The following is a 17,060-nucleotide window of genomic DNA, read 5'->3' on the forward strand; positions in this document are numbered from 1 at the left end:
AGGAACAGAAAATTTAAAGGCTTTTTTCTCCCTTTTGGACCATTTTCTCAGATCTTCAACAAACCTTATGCTGCGCCCAAGATTTATTTTGATCATCAAGTTTAGATCCAAAGTATGATAGATAAACCTTTTTCACAAATTCTGCAATGTGTCTTTGGAGTTTTTTAATCACAAATTCACCACAAATATAACAAAAACTATCAGCAGGAATTTTTACAACCACGATTAGATATTTTACTGAGCACATGTACAGGTAACGGGAAAGTAAGGTTAGGTTGACAGTAAACAAAACACCATCTGTTCACCCAAAAATAGAATCGACCTTTTTTGCCAGCAAATGTTTTTCAACAGTGCTACCAACATTATCTACATTCATTACACCTCCTTTTTAAATTATTTTAACTACATATAAGATCTTAAATTCTTTAAAAATCGCTTAATTTAATAAATTTAACTGTAAAATATGGAGAAATTGTGGGTGATACGGTTTTGTAAGTTTCATATTTGTATTTCCCTCCCTAAAAAACATAAGAATAAGGTATTTTCAACAAAAAAAGTTTTTCCATCGTTGGCCTGTGTAATGTGCCATTGAACTTCTGCTCCTCAAATCAAACACGGAAAATGATTGCAGAGTAATATTACGTTTATCATTTTTGTTACATAGATATTCTATTTATTTAATGTATTAACAAAACCGTTACAACAAAGCGTTCATAGACAATATAACACGATTTGATTCCGAAGCAGGAGCGATTTGCAGACAACAAGCCGTTGCAGAAAGTTCATGATGCTTCAACTTCACTTAAATCGGAAAGTAACACCACATGGGTTCTCTAACACTTATTTTCAGACATATAAGTTATCCCCCATTTCATAGCGATAATTACAACCCCGTAACGCTAACAGGGCATATATGGCTCGAAAACGAGTCCCATGCAGAATTATTCCAACACGGATTTTAGTGTGAACCTTTCATGTACTCCCAGTCGTTCTATGTCCACACAAATCTCTATATTATAATTTTCTACGGAGGGTCCCCTGCATTCTTATGTGAAAATTTGCACTTAATACCAGTCACAGCATTATTACAATCAGAAACCAAAATAATAGCATTACTAAAATCAGAAACTACAATCTAATTCATTCATTAAAAATTTAAATCACATTAATTTAGGACATAAAGATACGAAACAAACATTTACATAACTTGCGGACATCGGTGAATTGCTTAAGGCAACGACTCATTTTCTTATCTAATGCAACCTAGGCTTGTGCACTTGGCAGATGATATGTTGAACCCTAATGTACACTTTTCTTTCTTGCGGCATTCACTGTACCATTACCGCACTTATCTTCTCATCTCTTTCATAATAATGACTATTGTCGTAAAATAATCGTTTTCATACATTACCGCCGTCACAGTTATCACAATAGCTTCGACGCCGTTATTTTCATTTGTTTTAACTGCCACATAAAATCATCTGACTACACAGTTTTAATTGAATCTCGCCATATCTTGTTTTGTTTTAAAACATTTAATTTATATCTATGTACACTTTTACACCACCTCGATTTACATGCTGTATGCGAACAATTAACCTCTAAACACTGTTAGCTGAAGAGGAGTCCTCCACCTCATGGGGAAATGAAATAACAATAAAGGGAAAAAGTTACAGACTGCAGACTTCTTGTCATAGTTAATAATTCTCTTTAGTACTCTCTAATGCCTATCTGCAAACCAACTTCCTTAATTTTGGTTTCACAGCTGCTCTGAAGTCTGTAAGCTTTTGTGAAAAATTAATATTCATTTCGACATTACAGCTGATAACCTAAGAATCAGCCTTATACATCATCTGTGTTGACTGCTTCCTGGTATCACTTGACAAAAATCTCTAAGTTCAAAACTGGCAACATGTGATGTGCTTATAAATTTTCATTTCTGATCAGGTTTAGAGCTACGGTTTCAACCTTTAATAAAGTCAGTCATGAAGTTTAATTCCTCTTCCACTCTTGCATACAGCAGAGACGAAGTTTTCCGATGAACTACATATCTTATCGTCACACCAGGAACAGCAGCCCTAGATAACCCCCAAATTTTGCGATTCATGTCGCAAGTGTACCGGCAAAGGAAAAATGGGCAATTTTCCGTCGCTGAATGTCTGTTAAGTCCGACTCGAGAGTAGATCAACACAATATTGCAATGATTTTCAGGTGTACAATCGTATTAGAGCACTTCCTGTGAAGCAATACTATGATTCGCAAACGAAAGAAAACATCGTTGTGTTACAATAAATTTGGAACAGATGTCTGTATTCATATTAATTTGGCGAGTCCCAAATTTGCCGTCACAGCATTATTACAATCAGAAACCAAAATAATAGCATTACTAAAATCAGAAACTACAATCTAATTCATTCATTAAAAATTTAAATCACATTAATTTAGGACATAAAGATACGAAACAAACATTTACATAACTTGCGGACATCGGTGAATTGCTTAAGGCAACGACTCATTTTCTTATCTAATGCAACCTAGGCTTGTGCACTTGGCAGATGATATGTTGAACCCTAATGTACACTTTTCTTTCTTGCGGCATTCACTGTACCATTACCGCACTTATCTTCTCATCTCTTTCATAATAATGACTATTGTCGTAAAATAATCGTTTTCATACATTACCGCCGTCACAGTTATCACAATAGCTTCGACGCCGTTATTTTCATTTGTTTTAACTGCCACATAAAATCATCTGACTACACAGTTTTAATTGAATCTCGCCATATCTTGTTTTGTTTTAAAACATTTAATTTATATCTATGTACACTTTTACACCACCTCGATTTACATGCTGTATGCGAACAATTAACCTCTAAACACTGTTAGCTGAAGAGGAGTCCTCCACCTCATGGGGAAATGAAATAACAATAAAGGGAAAAAGTTACAGACTGCAGACTTCTTGTCATAGTTAATAATTCTCTTTAGTACTCTCTAATGCCTATCTGCAAACCAACTTCCTTAATTTTGGTTTCACAGCTGCTCTGAAGTCTGTAAGCTTTTGTGAAAAATTAATATTCATTTCGACATTACAGCTGATAACCTAAGAATCAGCCTTATACATCATCTGTGTTGACTGCTTCCTGGTATCACTTGACAAAAATCTCTAAGTTCAAAACTGGCAACATGTGATGTGCTTATAAATTTTCATTTCTGATCAGGTTTAGAGCTACGGTTTCAACCTTTAATAAAGTCAGTCATGAAGTTTAATTCCTCTTCCACTCTTGCATACAGCAGAGACGAAGTTTTCCGATGAACTACATATCTTATCGTCACACCAGGAACAGCAGCCCTAGATAACCCCCAAATTTTGCGATTCATGTCGCAAGTGTACCGGCAAAGGAAAAATGGGCAATTTTCCGTCGCTGAATGTCTGTTAAGTCCGACTCGAGAGTAGATCAACACAATATTGCAATGATTTTCAGGTGTACAATCGTATTAGAGCACTTCCTGTGAAGCAATACTATGATTCGCAAACGAAAGAAAACATCGTTGTGTTACAATAAATTTGGAACAGAGGTCTGTATTCATATTAATTTGGCGAGTCCCAAATTTGCCGTAGTTGACTTGTTCTTATTGTTAATATTTGTATCAGTTCTCCTCAGTTGCTCTATCAGTATTTTCCATCTGAAACTTTATTATTATTATTATTTTACCAAGCGTGTCTCGCGTAATCGTATTAGGCATCTTCGGTGATCTGTAAGGAAATAAGAGATAATTGTTGTTGTTGTTGTTGTTGTTGTTTTGGTGTCCAGTCCGAAGACTGGTTCGATGCAGCTCTCCATGCTACGCCATCCTAGGGATATCTCTTTATCTCCATACAGCTGCTGTAACCTACAACCTTCTGAATCTGCTTCTGTATTCATCTTGGTCTCCTTCAACGACTTTTGCTCCCCCATACTTCCTTCCAGTACTAAACTGGTGATCCCCTTATGTCTCAGAATCTGTCCTACCAACCGATTCCTTTTTCTAGTCAAGTCGAGCCACAAATTTCTTTTCTCACCCATTCTGTCTAGTGCCTCCTCATTAGTCACGTGACCTATTCATCTAATCTTCAGCATTGTTCTGTAGCACCACATTTAAAAGGCTTATGTTCTCATCTTGTTTAAACTGTTTATTGTTAATGCTTCACTTCAATACATGGCTACTCTCCATACAAATACTTTCAGAAAAGAGTTCCTAACACTTGAATCTATATTCGGTGTTAACAAATTTCTCTCCTCCAGAAACACTACATTTTATATCCTCTCTCCTTCGGTCATCAACAATTATTATGCTGGCCAAATAACAAAACTCACCTACTGCTTTAAGTGTTTCGTTACCTGATCCAACTCCTTCAGCATCGCCTGATTTAATTCGACTACATTCAGTTATCCTTGTTTTGCTTTTATTGAAGATCACTTTATATCCTCCTTTCAAGACACTTTCCATTCCGTTCAACTGCTCTTCCTAGTCCTTTGCTGTCTCTGACAGAATTACAATGTCATCCACAAACCTCAAACTTTTATTTCTTCTCCCTGAACATTAACTCATACCCCAAAGTTTACTTTGGTTTCCTTTACTGCTTGCTCAATGTACAGATTGAAAAACATCAGGGATAACCTACAACCCTGTCTCACTCCCTTTTCAACCACTGCCCACCTTTCATGCCCCTCGACTCTTATAACTGCTATCTGGCTTCTTTGTAAGTAGCCTTTCGTTTCTACTACCTTCACAATTTCAAAAAGAGTTCTCCAGTAAACATTGTCAAAAGCTTTCTCTAAATCTACAAATGCTATAAATATAGGTTCGCCTTTCCTTAACCTATCTTCTAAGATAAGTCGCAGTGTCAATATTGCCACGAGTGTTTCTGTATTTGTCTGGAATTCAAATTAACACCTGTCACCTGTCACACCTGCTTTCTTTGGAATTGTAATTATTATACGTTGTACTTTTCTTGAAGTCTGAGGGTATTTCGCCTATCTCATACATGCTGAACACCAAATTCGAGAGTTTTGCCATGACTGGCTATCCCAAGGCTATCAGTAGTTCAGACGGAAAGTCGTCTACTCCCGGGACGTTGTTTCGACTTACGTCTTTCACTGCCCCATCAAATTCTTCTCGCAGTATTACATCTTGCATCAAATCTTCATTCCCGTCCTCTTCCAGCTCTATAATATTGCATAAATTTTTACCTTTTACCTTTTAACATCACTGGTTCACAACCTGTCATTTGTTGTGTTGCCTTTTTTCTGCTATCGAATGAAGATATTGGCAATTTTGTGTTTTAAATGATTAAGCTTTTAATTTCACTGGTTTACAACCCGTAATTTGTTATGTTTGGACTTTCTGCTATTAGGTGCAGATTTTGTCAGTTGTATGTAGTTCGGCGTTTGCATTATGCCATTATTGATGCTATGTTTCCTTGACATGTGTGTGTGGCTTTGTTGCGTTTATTCTGTTATTAGCCATGCTGCTTTTTCTTATATGTTTGTTAATGCTAATATCTTTTATAATGGCTCGTCATTATCTACATTGCTTTTGTATTTTTTCGGCATTCGAATGTGCTTGTACCTTAGTTCCTCTCCATGCCAAGTTACACACCCCATTCACGGTGTTTCCCACGAATACGGTCCACGAAGCTACTGCTCACTCCACTTGCCGTAGCCGCTCGGGTCACACAGGCATGCTCGCTGTATCAGAGTTTGGTTGCCCTCGAATGTCGGCGTTTCCACGTGGTTTGTCATGTCACGTTATAAGATGATTTGCGCTCTCTGCAGTACAGACGGTATCTGCATTTCCCCTAGTGACATACATAATTATTTAATTAAAATATATTGGTTAAAAAAATAAAGGGTTTCCTGCCCAACACAATTTCGTTATCTTGTTATTTAAAATCACAAGTTAGCGATTTAGCGCGTAGTTTTATGTCTCCTATTGTCTTTGTATGTCGTTTTCTCTTGTGTTAGCATTGAACGCAATAACTGCAGTCACATTTTTGCATTTCACTACATTTGGTCCCGCATGGCGTGTGCTCATCTTGTCCTCGCTGCTGGGTTAATTTAGGGATCATTGGAACTTTGGAACTTGTGAAAAAAAAAAAAAAAGCTTTTTGAAGGCTGCTCCGGCACGGTAGGTACGCAGGTACAAATGTGTCCTAAGGGCGAAAATTGCTAATTTCTTAACGAAATGGATTAATGACCTACAAAAAATACAGAAAAATATCTACTTACCTACATATCATCACTAGCTATTTTAGTACGAGGGCGGTTCAGAAAGTAACCTCCGATTGGTCACAGTGCGGGTTGTGGAGGGAGTTGCGACGCCATCCGTGCGTTCACGCACTCAACAGGTCAGTCGGCATCAAGCCGTGGTCGAGTGAACGTCGTACCTGCGCTAGTTTAGTTTTTGTGGCAGTTTGAAATGTGTGCTGCAATAGAAAACCCCGCCAAATGTGAAGTGCGTGCTGTCATAAGGTGTTTTACAGCCAAAGGATATTCTGCAGCAGCTATTCATCGTGAGCTTTGTGCCGTGTACGGACCAAGAGTTATGAGTGAAGGAGTTGTCCGTGAATGGGTACGTTTATTTAAAAGTGGACGAGAAAACGTTCATGATGAAGAGAGGAGTGGTAGACCATCATTGGTGACTGACGAACTCGTTCAGACAGTTGATGCAAAAGTTCGTGAAAATCGACGTTTCTCAATGTCGGAGTTGTCTACTGGTTTTCCACAGATTTCTAAGACTCTCTTGTACGAGATAGTGACAGCAAGATTGGGTTACCGTAAGTTCTGTGCACGATGGGTGCCCAAAATTCTTACCGACCACCACAAAACTCAAAGAATGGCCTCTGCATTAGACTTATGAGGACGAAGGAGAACCATTGTTAAACAGAATCGTGACCAGTGACGAAACCTGGATTAAGTACGTGAACCCTGAGACAAAAGAACAATCAAAGATGTGGGCACATTCAAATTCGCCTACCAAACCAAGAAAAGCCTCGCAAGATTTTTCTGCCAGAAAACTGATGGCAACGGTGTTTTGGGATGCCAAAGGGGTGTTGTTGGTTGAATTCATGGAACGTGGTACGACCATTAATCAAGACGTGTACTGTGAAACAATAAAAAAGTTACGACGGGCTATACAGAACAAACGCCGTGGTATGCTGACTTCCGGTATCGTTTTTTTGCACGATAACGCCCGTCCTCACTCTGCTCGCAGAACAACGGCCCTTCTTGAGTCCTTCAAGTGGGACGTTATCAACCATCCACCTTACAGCCCAGACCTGGCGCCAAGTGATTATCACCTCTTCATGCATTTGAAGAAATGGCTCGGGTCACAGCGGTTTGATGACGACGAAGAGCTCAAAGATGCGGTCATAGGCTGGCTCCAGGCACAAGCGGGTGATTTTTATGCAGAAGGAATTTCAAAGCTTGTGAAGAGATACGATAAGTGCCCCAATCGCTATGGAGACTATGTAGAAAAATAGTGCAAAGATGTAGCTGTAAGATGTATATATTAAAATATTTTTATTTAACTTGGTGTATTTTTTTAAATCAACCGGAGGTTACTTTCTGAACGGCCCTCGTATTTCTCTTGCGCCCACGGATCTCACCTAAGATCAATAATAAAAATTAGACAGTCGTTAACAAATTCAAACGTCTATATTTCTGGCCTCAAGGGCTTCCTGTACTTGTATGACCTCAATCACGCTTTATTCATTACATTGCAGCACCCCTAGAGAGTCTAGCATCACAAACTATAGACGGTGGGGTGTAAGGGTGGCTGGGTGGTTTCCCGGTAAACTAGCAACATCTAATCCCTTTGGACTGATTATCATGTAAGACGTGTATATTTCTATTGTCTGTTGTCAAAACACAATTTATGAAAGATGTTTATATTTTATTATTGGGATTAAGTAGGAACAATTAATATTTGTCCTGTTGGAAATAATTGTGGTAGCAGGGAATGTCTGCACCAAAGTATTGTTGGCAAGAGAGACCGCAAATTGATGTAATTTCAAAAGGGGCGGGAGAGACCGCGTATGGATACATTTTAAGAAAAGAGCGGGAAAGACCGCCCATTGATACATTTTGTAATACTAGCAGGGATTGTCTGCACCAGAAAGCATTGTTGGCAGGAGAGACCGCACTTTAGTGTTCGTAGGAAGTCAGTAGTATGCGAGAAATGAAGCGAGTCGGTAGCAGGTCTGAAGCGAGAGGTTGAGAGGAGCGGTGTGCCTGCCAGCGACCAGCTATGATATAAGAGATTATAAACGGATGTACAGAGACATCAGCTAACTATTATCATAAGAGGAACTAATATTATTGATTTTTTTTGACAACAATAAAATTTTGCAAAGTTTTACGTTGATGGTTTTTGGGATGGATTATAATCAGAAATGCAATATTGCTGGCAAAAATTAATTATATTCTGAATGAAATGATTTTACAAACGTTCAAATGGGACTTACTTTTTACAATAATCTTACAACTAGCATTGCGCAAACATACCTTCAGTAGTCTTGAGTTTCTCCAAAAAATAATTCCCTGCTACCACAATTATTTCCAATATGACAAATATTAATTATTCCTACTTCTTGTTATTGTGGTCTTCAGTCCTGCTACCACAATTATTTCCAATATGACAAATATTAATTATTCCTACTTCTTGTTGTTGTGGTCTTCAGTCCTGAGACTGGTTTGATGCAGCTCTCCATGCTACTCTATCCTGTGCAAGCTTCTTCATCTTCCAGTGCCTACTGCAGCCTACATCCTTCTGAATCTGCTTGGTGTACTCATCTCTTGGTCTCCCTCTACGATTTTTACCCTCTACGCTGCCCTCCAATACTAAATTGGTGATCCCTTGATGCCTCAGAACATGCCCTACCAACCGATCCCTTCTTCTAGTCAAGTTGTGCCACAAACTTCGTTTCTCCCCAATCCTATTCAACACCTCCTCATTAGTTATGTGATCTACCCATCTAATCTTCAGCATTCTTCTGTAGCACCACATTTCGAAATCTTCTATTCTCTTCTTGTCTAAACTATTTATCACCCATGTTTCACTTCCATACATGGCTACACTCCATACAAATACTTTCAGAAACGACTTCCTGACACTTAAATCTATACTCGATGTTAACAAATTTCTCTTCTTCAGAAACGCTTTCCTTCCCATTGCCAGTCTACATTTTATATCCTCTCTACTTCGACCATCATCAGTTATTTTGCTCCCCAAATAGCAAAACTCCTTTACTACTTTAAGTGTCTCATTTCCTAATCTAATACCCTCAGCATCACCAGACTTAATTTGACTACATTCCATTATCCTCGTTTTGCTTTTGTTGATGTTCATCTTATATTCTCCTTTCAAGACACTATCCATTCCGTTCAACTGCTCTTCCAAGTCCTTTGCTGTCTCTGACAGAATTACAATGTCATCGGCGAACCTCAAAGTTTTTATTTCTTCTCCATGGATTTTAATACCTACTCCGAATTTTTCTTTTGTTTCCTGCAATGCTTGCTCAATATACACATTGAACAACATCGGGGAGAGGCTACAACCCTCTCTCACTCCCTTCCCAACCACTGCTTCCCTTTCATGCCCCTCAACTCTTATAACCGCCATTTGGTTTCTATACTACTTACTACTATACTACTTAATCCTATTAATAAAATATAAACATCTATCATAAATCGTGGTTTGACAAAAGACAATAGAAATATACACGTTTTACAGTCAAGCTGACGAAAGTGATCTGCAATAACATCCGAAATTCGGGAAGGCTATTCGCCCTCATGTTGTCACCCAGCCATTTCAGCACGATTATCTCCGTCCAGGAATTTTCTGCAACTTCAAAGGCACGCCTCTACTATTGCAGACAGAGTTCGTGGTGGAGGAGGTGACGACGCTGGTGAAGGAGTGCGTCGAGAAGATAGTTGGCCGCGAGACGTTCCAGCGCCAGAAGTGTGAGCTGTATGTCCACCGCATCGCTGAGGCGTGCATCTCTGCTCTCGCCCGCCTCAACAAGCCCTTCAAGTACATAGGTACGTCATTCCGCATCAGTCGTGAACAGCTGTCGCGGAATCGCGACGGCTATGATGGACGGGGCTGGTAAAGTGGCCACTTCCTTTTATTGTTTTGGAAGCTGCTGTAACATAGTAGCCACGCGGTTAGAGGAACCATGTCACGGATTGCGCGGCCGCTCCCGCCTGAGGTTCGAGTCCTCCCTCGGGCAAGGGTTTATGTGTGTTGTTCGCAGCTTAAGTTAGTTTAAGGTAGTATAAATAGTGTGTAAGTCTAGGGACCAATGAACTCAGCAGTTTGGTCCCTTAGAAATTCACATACATTTGAACACTTGTAACCCTAGTAACAACACTTAAAACACGATATACAGCCGCGGCAATCCCTGCTCTGAAAATTATTGCCACGTGACAGATGGAACGATACTAGCGACTCTAGAGCCGAGAAAGCCAGCTGTAAGGTTAATGTTTGGTTTTTTATATATAATTCTCTACTTCATTAACGAAATAGTTATTATATTTTGTGTTTCAATGATTCATAAATGATCAAGATAAATGAGTTATCATCAAATAAATGTAAAAGCAGCCAGGTCTGATTCATACGTAATACAAGGTACAATTTATTCATGAAGAAATACTTTCTAGAATGCGTGGAATAGCAGCTTACTTCGCTGAAAGCAAGAGAATATAAACACATATTTCATCAGAAGCATACACTGAGGGGATAAAACTCATAGGATGTATCCTAATACCGTGTCGGACCTCCTTTTGCCCTGCATTCTGCAGTAACTCGTTGGAATTCCCCTGCGGAGATATTGAGCCATACTGCTTCTATAACCAAACATAATTGTAAAGGTGTTACCTGTGCAGAATTTTGCGCGAACTGAACTCCAAAGTATGCTCCATAAATGTTCGATGGGATTCATGCCAAGCGATCTGGATGCCCAAATCATTCGCTCAGAATATTCTTCAAAACAATTGCGAATAATTGTGTCACAGTGAAATGGCGCACTGTCATCGACAAAAATTCCATCGTTGCTTGGGAACATGAAGTCCATGAATGACTTCAAATGGTTCAAAAATGTTCAAATGTATGTGAATTCCTAAAGGACCAAACTGCTAAGGTCATCGATCCCTAGACTTACACACTACTTAAACTAAACTTAAGCTAACCTATGCTACAACACACACACCCATGCCCGAGGGAGAACTCGAACCCCCGGCGGCAAGGGCCATGCAATCAGTGACATGGCGCCTCCAACCGCGCGGCCACTCCGCGCGGCCTGCAAATGGTCTCCACATAATCGAACATAACCATTCCCAGTCAATTATTATCGGTTCATTTAGACCAGAGTACCCAGTCCATTCCATGTAAACACAGCCCACACAATTATGGAGTAACTACCAGCTTGCACAGTGCTTTCTCGACAACTTAGGTCCATGACCCCATGGGTTTTGCACCACACTCAGACATTACTATCAGCCCTCACCACCGAAATCGGGACTCACCTGACCAGGCGACGGTTTTACAGTTGTCTAGTTCCCAACAGATATGGTCACGAGCCAAGGCCAGGTGCTGCAGGCGATGTCGTGCTGTTAGAAAGGCACTAACGCCGGTCGTCAGTGCCCTTGATATGGTACTCTCAGCACAATCCTGACACTGTGGATCTCAGATTATTGAATTCCCTAAGGATTTCAGGACTGGAATGTCCCGTGCGTCTAGCTCCAACTACTATTTCGTTTTCCAAGTCCGTCGATTACTGTACTGAGACCACAATCACGCCGGTAACCCTTTCACTTGAATCACCTTTGTACAGATGACAGCTCCGCCAATGCACTGCCCTTTTATACCTTGTGTACGCGATACTACCACCATCTGTATATGTGTATGCCGCTATCCCATGACTTTTGTCACTTCAGTGTATGAACTGTACTAGGCAGTGCACCATTTCATGTTACATCTTCATCAAACGGCGTTAACCCTTAGAACGGATGCGTACCATATAGAACCTATTGTACAGTGGATCAATGATTTCAGTGCTTTCAGCTGTCCAGACGGCGCTATTCGGTGTGCATCCACGGCGTTAATGCCGATTGCTAATGTAACAAGAAAAATGACACTGTGTAGCGCAGTTTAATATATTGATAATGTAGTTTATATCACGAAGTGACAACAGTGATTACTTCATGGTTTTATTATCTGACGTCAGTGATTTTATATTCGCCTGATATGATGCTGTAAATGCTTTTAAGACCTGATGATATTCAGTCGGCCGGAACTGAATGTTTAAATAAAGATCTTATTAGCAGCTCAAGACGGTAACATGATATTTTTCAAATATCTGCGCGCTGTGGGGTACCAACTCTTTAAAATATTCTTCGATGAGCTTACTGACTTTACATAAAACCAAAACTTCTTCGGGTTTCGAGTCATATATGCTAGCCTCTCAGTGTATTGTTTTTAGAGAAAAGTATAAAGGCACAGTCTTAAGTCAGAGTAAGAAATCATGAACCGGTAGTGTCTTGCTACTGGCCTCCGACCACTTACTCCACTATCAGTCGAAACTGTTCATTCATTTAACGACCCTATTACCAGACATAGAAGAACAAGTAAGCAAGGATACCCAAAACAAGATTTTAATTCATGAGGATGGTAGGTGTATCATAATCATCAACAACAGGGCAAATAAATGTGGAAAAAATGGGGAAAAAACGATATCTTACGAGAGTAATGATGGGTGTCCTTCTTACATACTTCTAAATTTCAGTATGAAAGAATTTTGCTATCACCAACGGAAGAGAGCAATCCCACTTGGCGGACAGAACTCTGCTATCACCAACGGAACAGAGCAATCGCACTTGGCGGAAAGGAGGTGAATGGAGCAACTCGGACTACTACTCGTGGTCCAGTCCTTCCGTAAACACAGTGATGAAACATAAGTCACACGCCAGAGCGAGCGAGAGGCTCTGCAGCCAGACTACAGCTGTCCAGCTCACACAGCCCGATCAAGAGGTGCCGAATCAGATAGCGCTCACTTGGTTATAAGGAAGCCGCAGGTGTCATTCAACAAGCAGCTACCAGCCGCTTTGGCCGCTTAGTAACACAGATTTTTGCCGTAGGCACCTTTTACACTCAACACATCAACAATTCTGCATGACACAAGTCCTTGGCAGGTTTGAGGAGGCGTATGGCGTTAAATGTGTACGGAAAAAGACGTGTAATGGCAATCTGTAAAGTCCAAAACAACAGCTTCTATGCCTACTGCCGTGTAAATATAATGCAGTCCTTTATGTAGGGACTTAGCACAGTCATGTGATCCAAGACAGTAATTTCTACATTTACTGGCACATAAATATAATGCAACGGGCTTCTAGCGAGATGCTAAGATGGAAGGCAAATATCAAAATAATTCAAAGGCGTGCAGACGTTCTTGTTTCCAAGATATTACTGAGAAAGTTTGCAGAATTAACATTTGCAACAGACTGCAGAACAATATACTGCCACGAATGCACGTCTCGCATAAAGACTCTGAAGACAAGAGAGGGAAAAAAAGCTCGTACACAAGCAGATTTCTGTTTTCTACTCACTGCATTTGCGAATGGAACAGGACCGAAATCAGCGAATATGGTACTGAAATTAAGGCTTTTTTCGTCAAGCCTGCTACCCTGTTGCTGAACATGTACATCAAAGAACCATGTGTAAGCATTCACTCACCTTTAAACCCAGGAAACGACACATGACACCAGATATGACATCAGATGTTTCTACAGGATTTCAAAATAATACCCAACAAATGCAGACGTGGTTCCCTCAACAAGGCCGCTTGTGTGGGAGGACTTTCGCAGGCCAAAGCTGCGAGTGCCAGATGTGCGGTGTAATGACCATGCATGGGGACTTGAGGGAAATTCTACAAATCTGCTAGATTGAGAATATTGAAATATGGGCGACTGGGATTCTACAAGTCTGTTAGGTTGAGAACATTGTAATATGTGCGACTATAATTAGACTTTCAAATACTTCTGACAGTTGTCGAACTTAGAACTTTTCACTGTCATGGGGCCTGCGAGGTCAGAACATCACGGCGTCTAGAAAGTTGTGTGATGTCAAAAGGCAAGGTGATGCAGGCCCTAATGCTTGATGGGGATACCATCTAACGTAGCATGGAGGAACTTCGCATAATTTCTGCTGTAACAGAGGCATTTTGTTAAATTTCACTGCAAGAAGTGGACATTTGTTACAATTTCACTGTGACATGGGGTATTTTGTTACAATTTTTGCTGTAGTACGGACAATTAGCAACAATTTCACTGTAACATAGGGCAATTGGTGGCATTTCTCTGTAACTTGGGGTATTTTCTTATAACTTTACTGTAAAAGTGGGCAATTTGATACAATTTCTCTCTAAATGGGGTACTTTCTTACACTTTTTCCTGAAACATGAAGTAATGTTCCAATTTTTGCTGTAACATGGGCAGTTTGTTACAATTTCACTGTAACATGAGCGATTTGGTAGAATTTCTCTGCAATATGGAGCATTTTGTTACAATTTTACCTTAATATAGGGCATATTGTTACAAATTCACCGTAGATGTATGGTGTGAAATGTTATGTAGTCTCTCCTGTTCAACATAAATTGTTCAGTTCCCTGCCATATCTCGCTTCATATAAAATAAATAGTGTCCGCACTTCATCCAAACTATTTTAGAGAAGCGTTCATCGGATCACACTCCTCACAACCTTGAATAAATATAAGTTCAACAACTGTCGAAAATATTTCGCTACATTTGACCACAAACTAGCTGAATTTTCCCAAGCCGACAAATGTAGATATTTAATTGCTCATCTAACACTTTCAATACGCACTGGCGGGAGAATTCCTACACAAACGCCCTTGTTGAAGCAACCATAACACCACCTGTCGGAAATTGTTTAGAAATTGTACACAAATCTATAAGCTATCAAACAGAACGCCCACTACCCAGCAATCGATTAAGGTAATGAAAATCTTTTGCATTCATATTCACACTGATAACAGTTGGCATTGAATATTCTCTGTGTAAAACTACACAGTGCCATACCAGTCACACAAGAAAACACCATAAAATTCTATGTATGTATGTACAATTCCCAGTGACATTAATGTGACCACCACCTTTTTCAATGTCCAATAACCATTCACAGAACAGTGTGCAGCACTGGCAATGGAGGGTATACAGGGTGCTTCAGAAGTGGTGGTCAATAAATCACACATGGAAAGTATAGGCAAAAAGTACCTAAAAAGCTTCAATAAACATGGGTCCACAAATCAAAGTTTGTCGAGATATAACGCATTTTCTGTTGCGTTCATCAGTGTCTAGGAACACATGGAATCTCTAAACGTTAAAGAATGTGTTCGATACGTAATCCATGCGTCTGAATGCAGCATTGATCTCGTCTCTAAAATGAGTTGCGGATCCTCTCAGGCAGTCCTGGGGAATTCTATAAATGCTGGAAGGCTGCTTCAGTACGCAAGCGTAATTCCTCAAGAGAGCTGACCTCGGTAGCGTAGACCAGGCTTTTGACGTGGACCCACACACAGATGTCCATGGGATTTAAAGCCAGAGACCTTGGAGACCATGGCACAGGTCCTCATCTACCTATCCAATGTTGACCGTATGTCTGAGTTAGAAGCCGGTGAACTCATAAATGAAAATGTGCTGGAGCCCCGTCATGCATGAACCACATATTCAAGTTTTGGTTCAGTGGGGGCTCAGTGGGGCATCATCATGTTCACCTGGAAGTACAGTCCGCAGAAACCGTATGTACTGCTGCACAGTTATTCTCTGTGGCAGGAAGTGTGGTCAAGTTACGCTGTCTCCAAACAGTCCTGCCCAGACATTCAACGAATAAGGCTGCTGACGTAGTGACACGTGTGTTGTATTAGGACTGACATCGGCCAAAATTTAACAGGAAGTCCTCTTCAATTGACACTACATCCCAAGACAGGATTTGATCTGCTCGATAATTTTCCGTCATTTCTCTCTGGACTTCGCTGTAGACCTCCAGTTACGGCAACCAACTCTGGCAGCGTCTTCTCCAACCTCGTCGCTCCATCTCAGCCTCGGTCGTCCTCTTGCTCTTCTCCCTCCAGGTTCACTGCAACAGGCTTTCCTTGCAGGATCTGTCTCATCGAGTCATATTACATGTCCAGCCCATCTCAATCTACACAGCTTTATGAACTTGACCATATCATCCCTCTCATAGCAGTCATAATGCTCGTCATTCCTACGCCTTCTCCAACTCCCATTTCCCATTTTCATACACAAGTTCAAATATTCTCCTCAATATACTTCTTTCATGTGATCTCAGTTATGGCAGCGACAGTTATGGTAGTTACAAATACTGTCACTGATATATCCAGCCTCATCCGTGAAAAGAATACTGCTTCCAAACAGGGTACTCTGTTGTTGCACCTATTAACAGAAATTCTCTCCAGGAGGTAAGTGTGTATTGTTGATGGCTTGCAGTTCTAGAAATAATATTGATAGAATTCTTGCCGATGTAAAATCCGCCACATATTGTTATGATTCAGGACAAATGGCAACCCTCCTTGTCGAAGTACTCGGATGTTCGTGTACAATGCGTTAACACCCTCTCCTCAACATCGGGTGTTATGGATCCGGGTGTGCGAAACTACAGGTTTCTCTAAGGCTCTGATGTAACCGGCTAAATGTACGCCTGTCGGACTACCTCTGCGACACTGCCATTCCCTTTGCCATACATGAAGTACATGTCAGCGTAATCTTCATTTGTGTAACCTCTGTCCTTGGTGCCTTCATATTTGTAACTGATTATGAGGCTGGCACGACACAGTGAACGGAGGGGGAAAGGGAAGTAGTTACGCATGGATAAACAAATGGTTCAAATGGCTCTCAGCACTATGGGACTTAACATCTGAGGCCATCAGTCCCCTAGACTTGGAACTACTTAAACCTAACTAACCTAAGGGCAGCACCCACATT

The 17,060-nt window shown here is 40.4% G+C and overlaps 1 protein-coding gene across 1 annotated transcript in view; it reads left to right on the forward strand.

Annotated features, from left to right (window-relative positions):
- The window catches only part of LOC126204087 (dynein light chain Tctex-type 1-like), a 45,813-nt gene that overhangs the window by 8,675 nt on the left and 20,078 nt on the right, over positions 1 to 17,060 (forward strand). The window contains exon 2 of the mRNA XM_049938506.1: positions 9,917 to 10,149. Within this exon, the coding sequence (XP_049794463.1) occupies positions 9,917 to 10,149 (233 nt within the window). The remainder of the gene's footprint in view (positions 1 to 9,916; positions 10,150 to 17,060) is intronic.

The sequence above is a fragment of the Schistocerca nitens genome, chromosome 9 (assembly GCF_023898315.1).
Source record: "Schistocerca nitens isolate TAMUIC-IGC-003100 chromosome 9, iqSchNite1.1, whole genome shotgun sequence".
NCBI lineage: Eukaryota > Metazoa > Arthropoda > Insecta > Orthoptera > Acrididae > Schistocerca > Schistocerca nitens.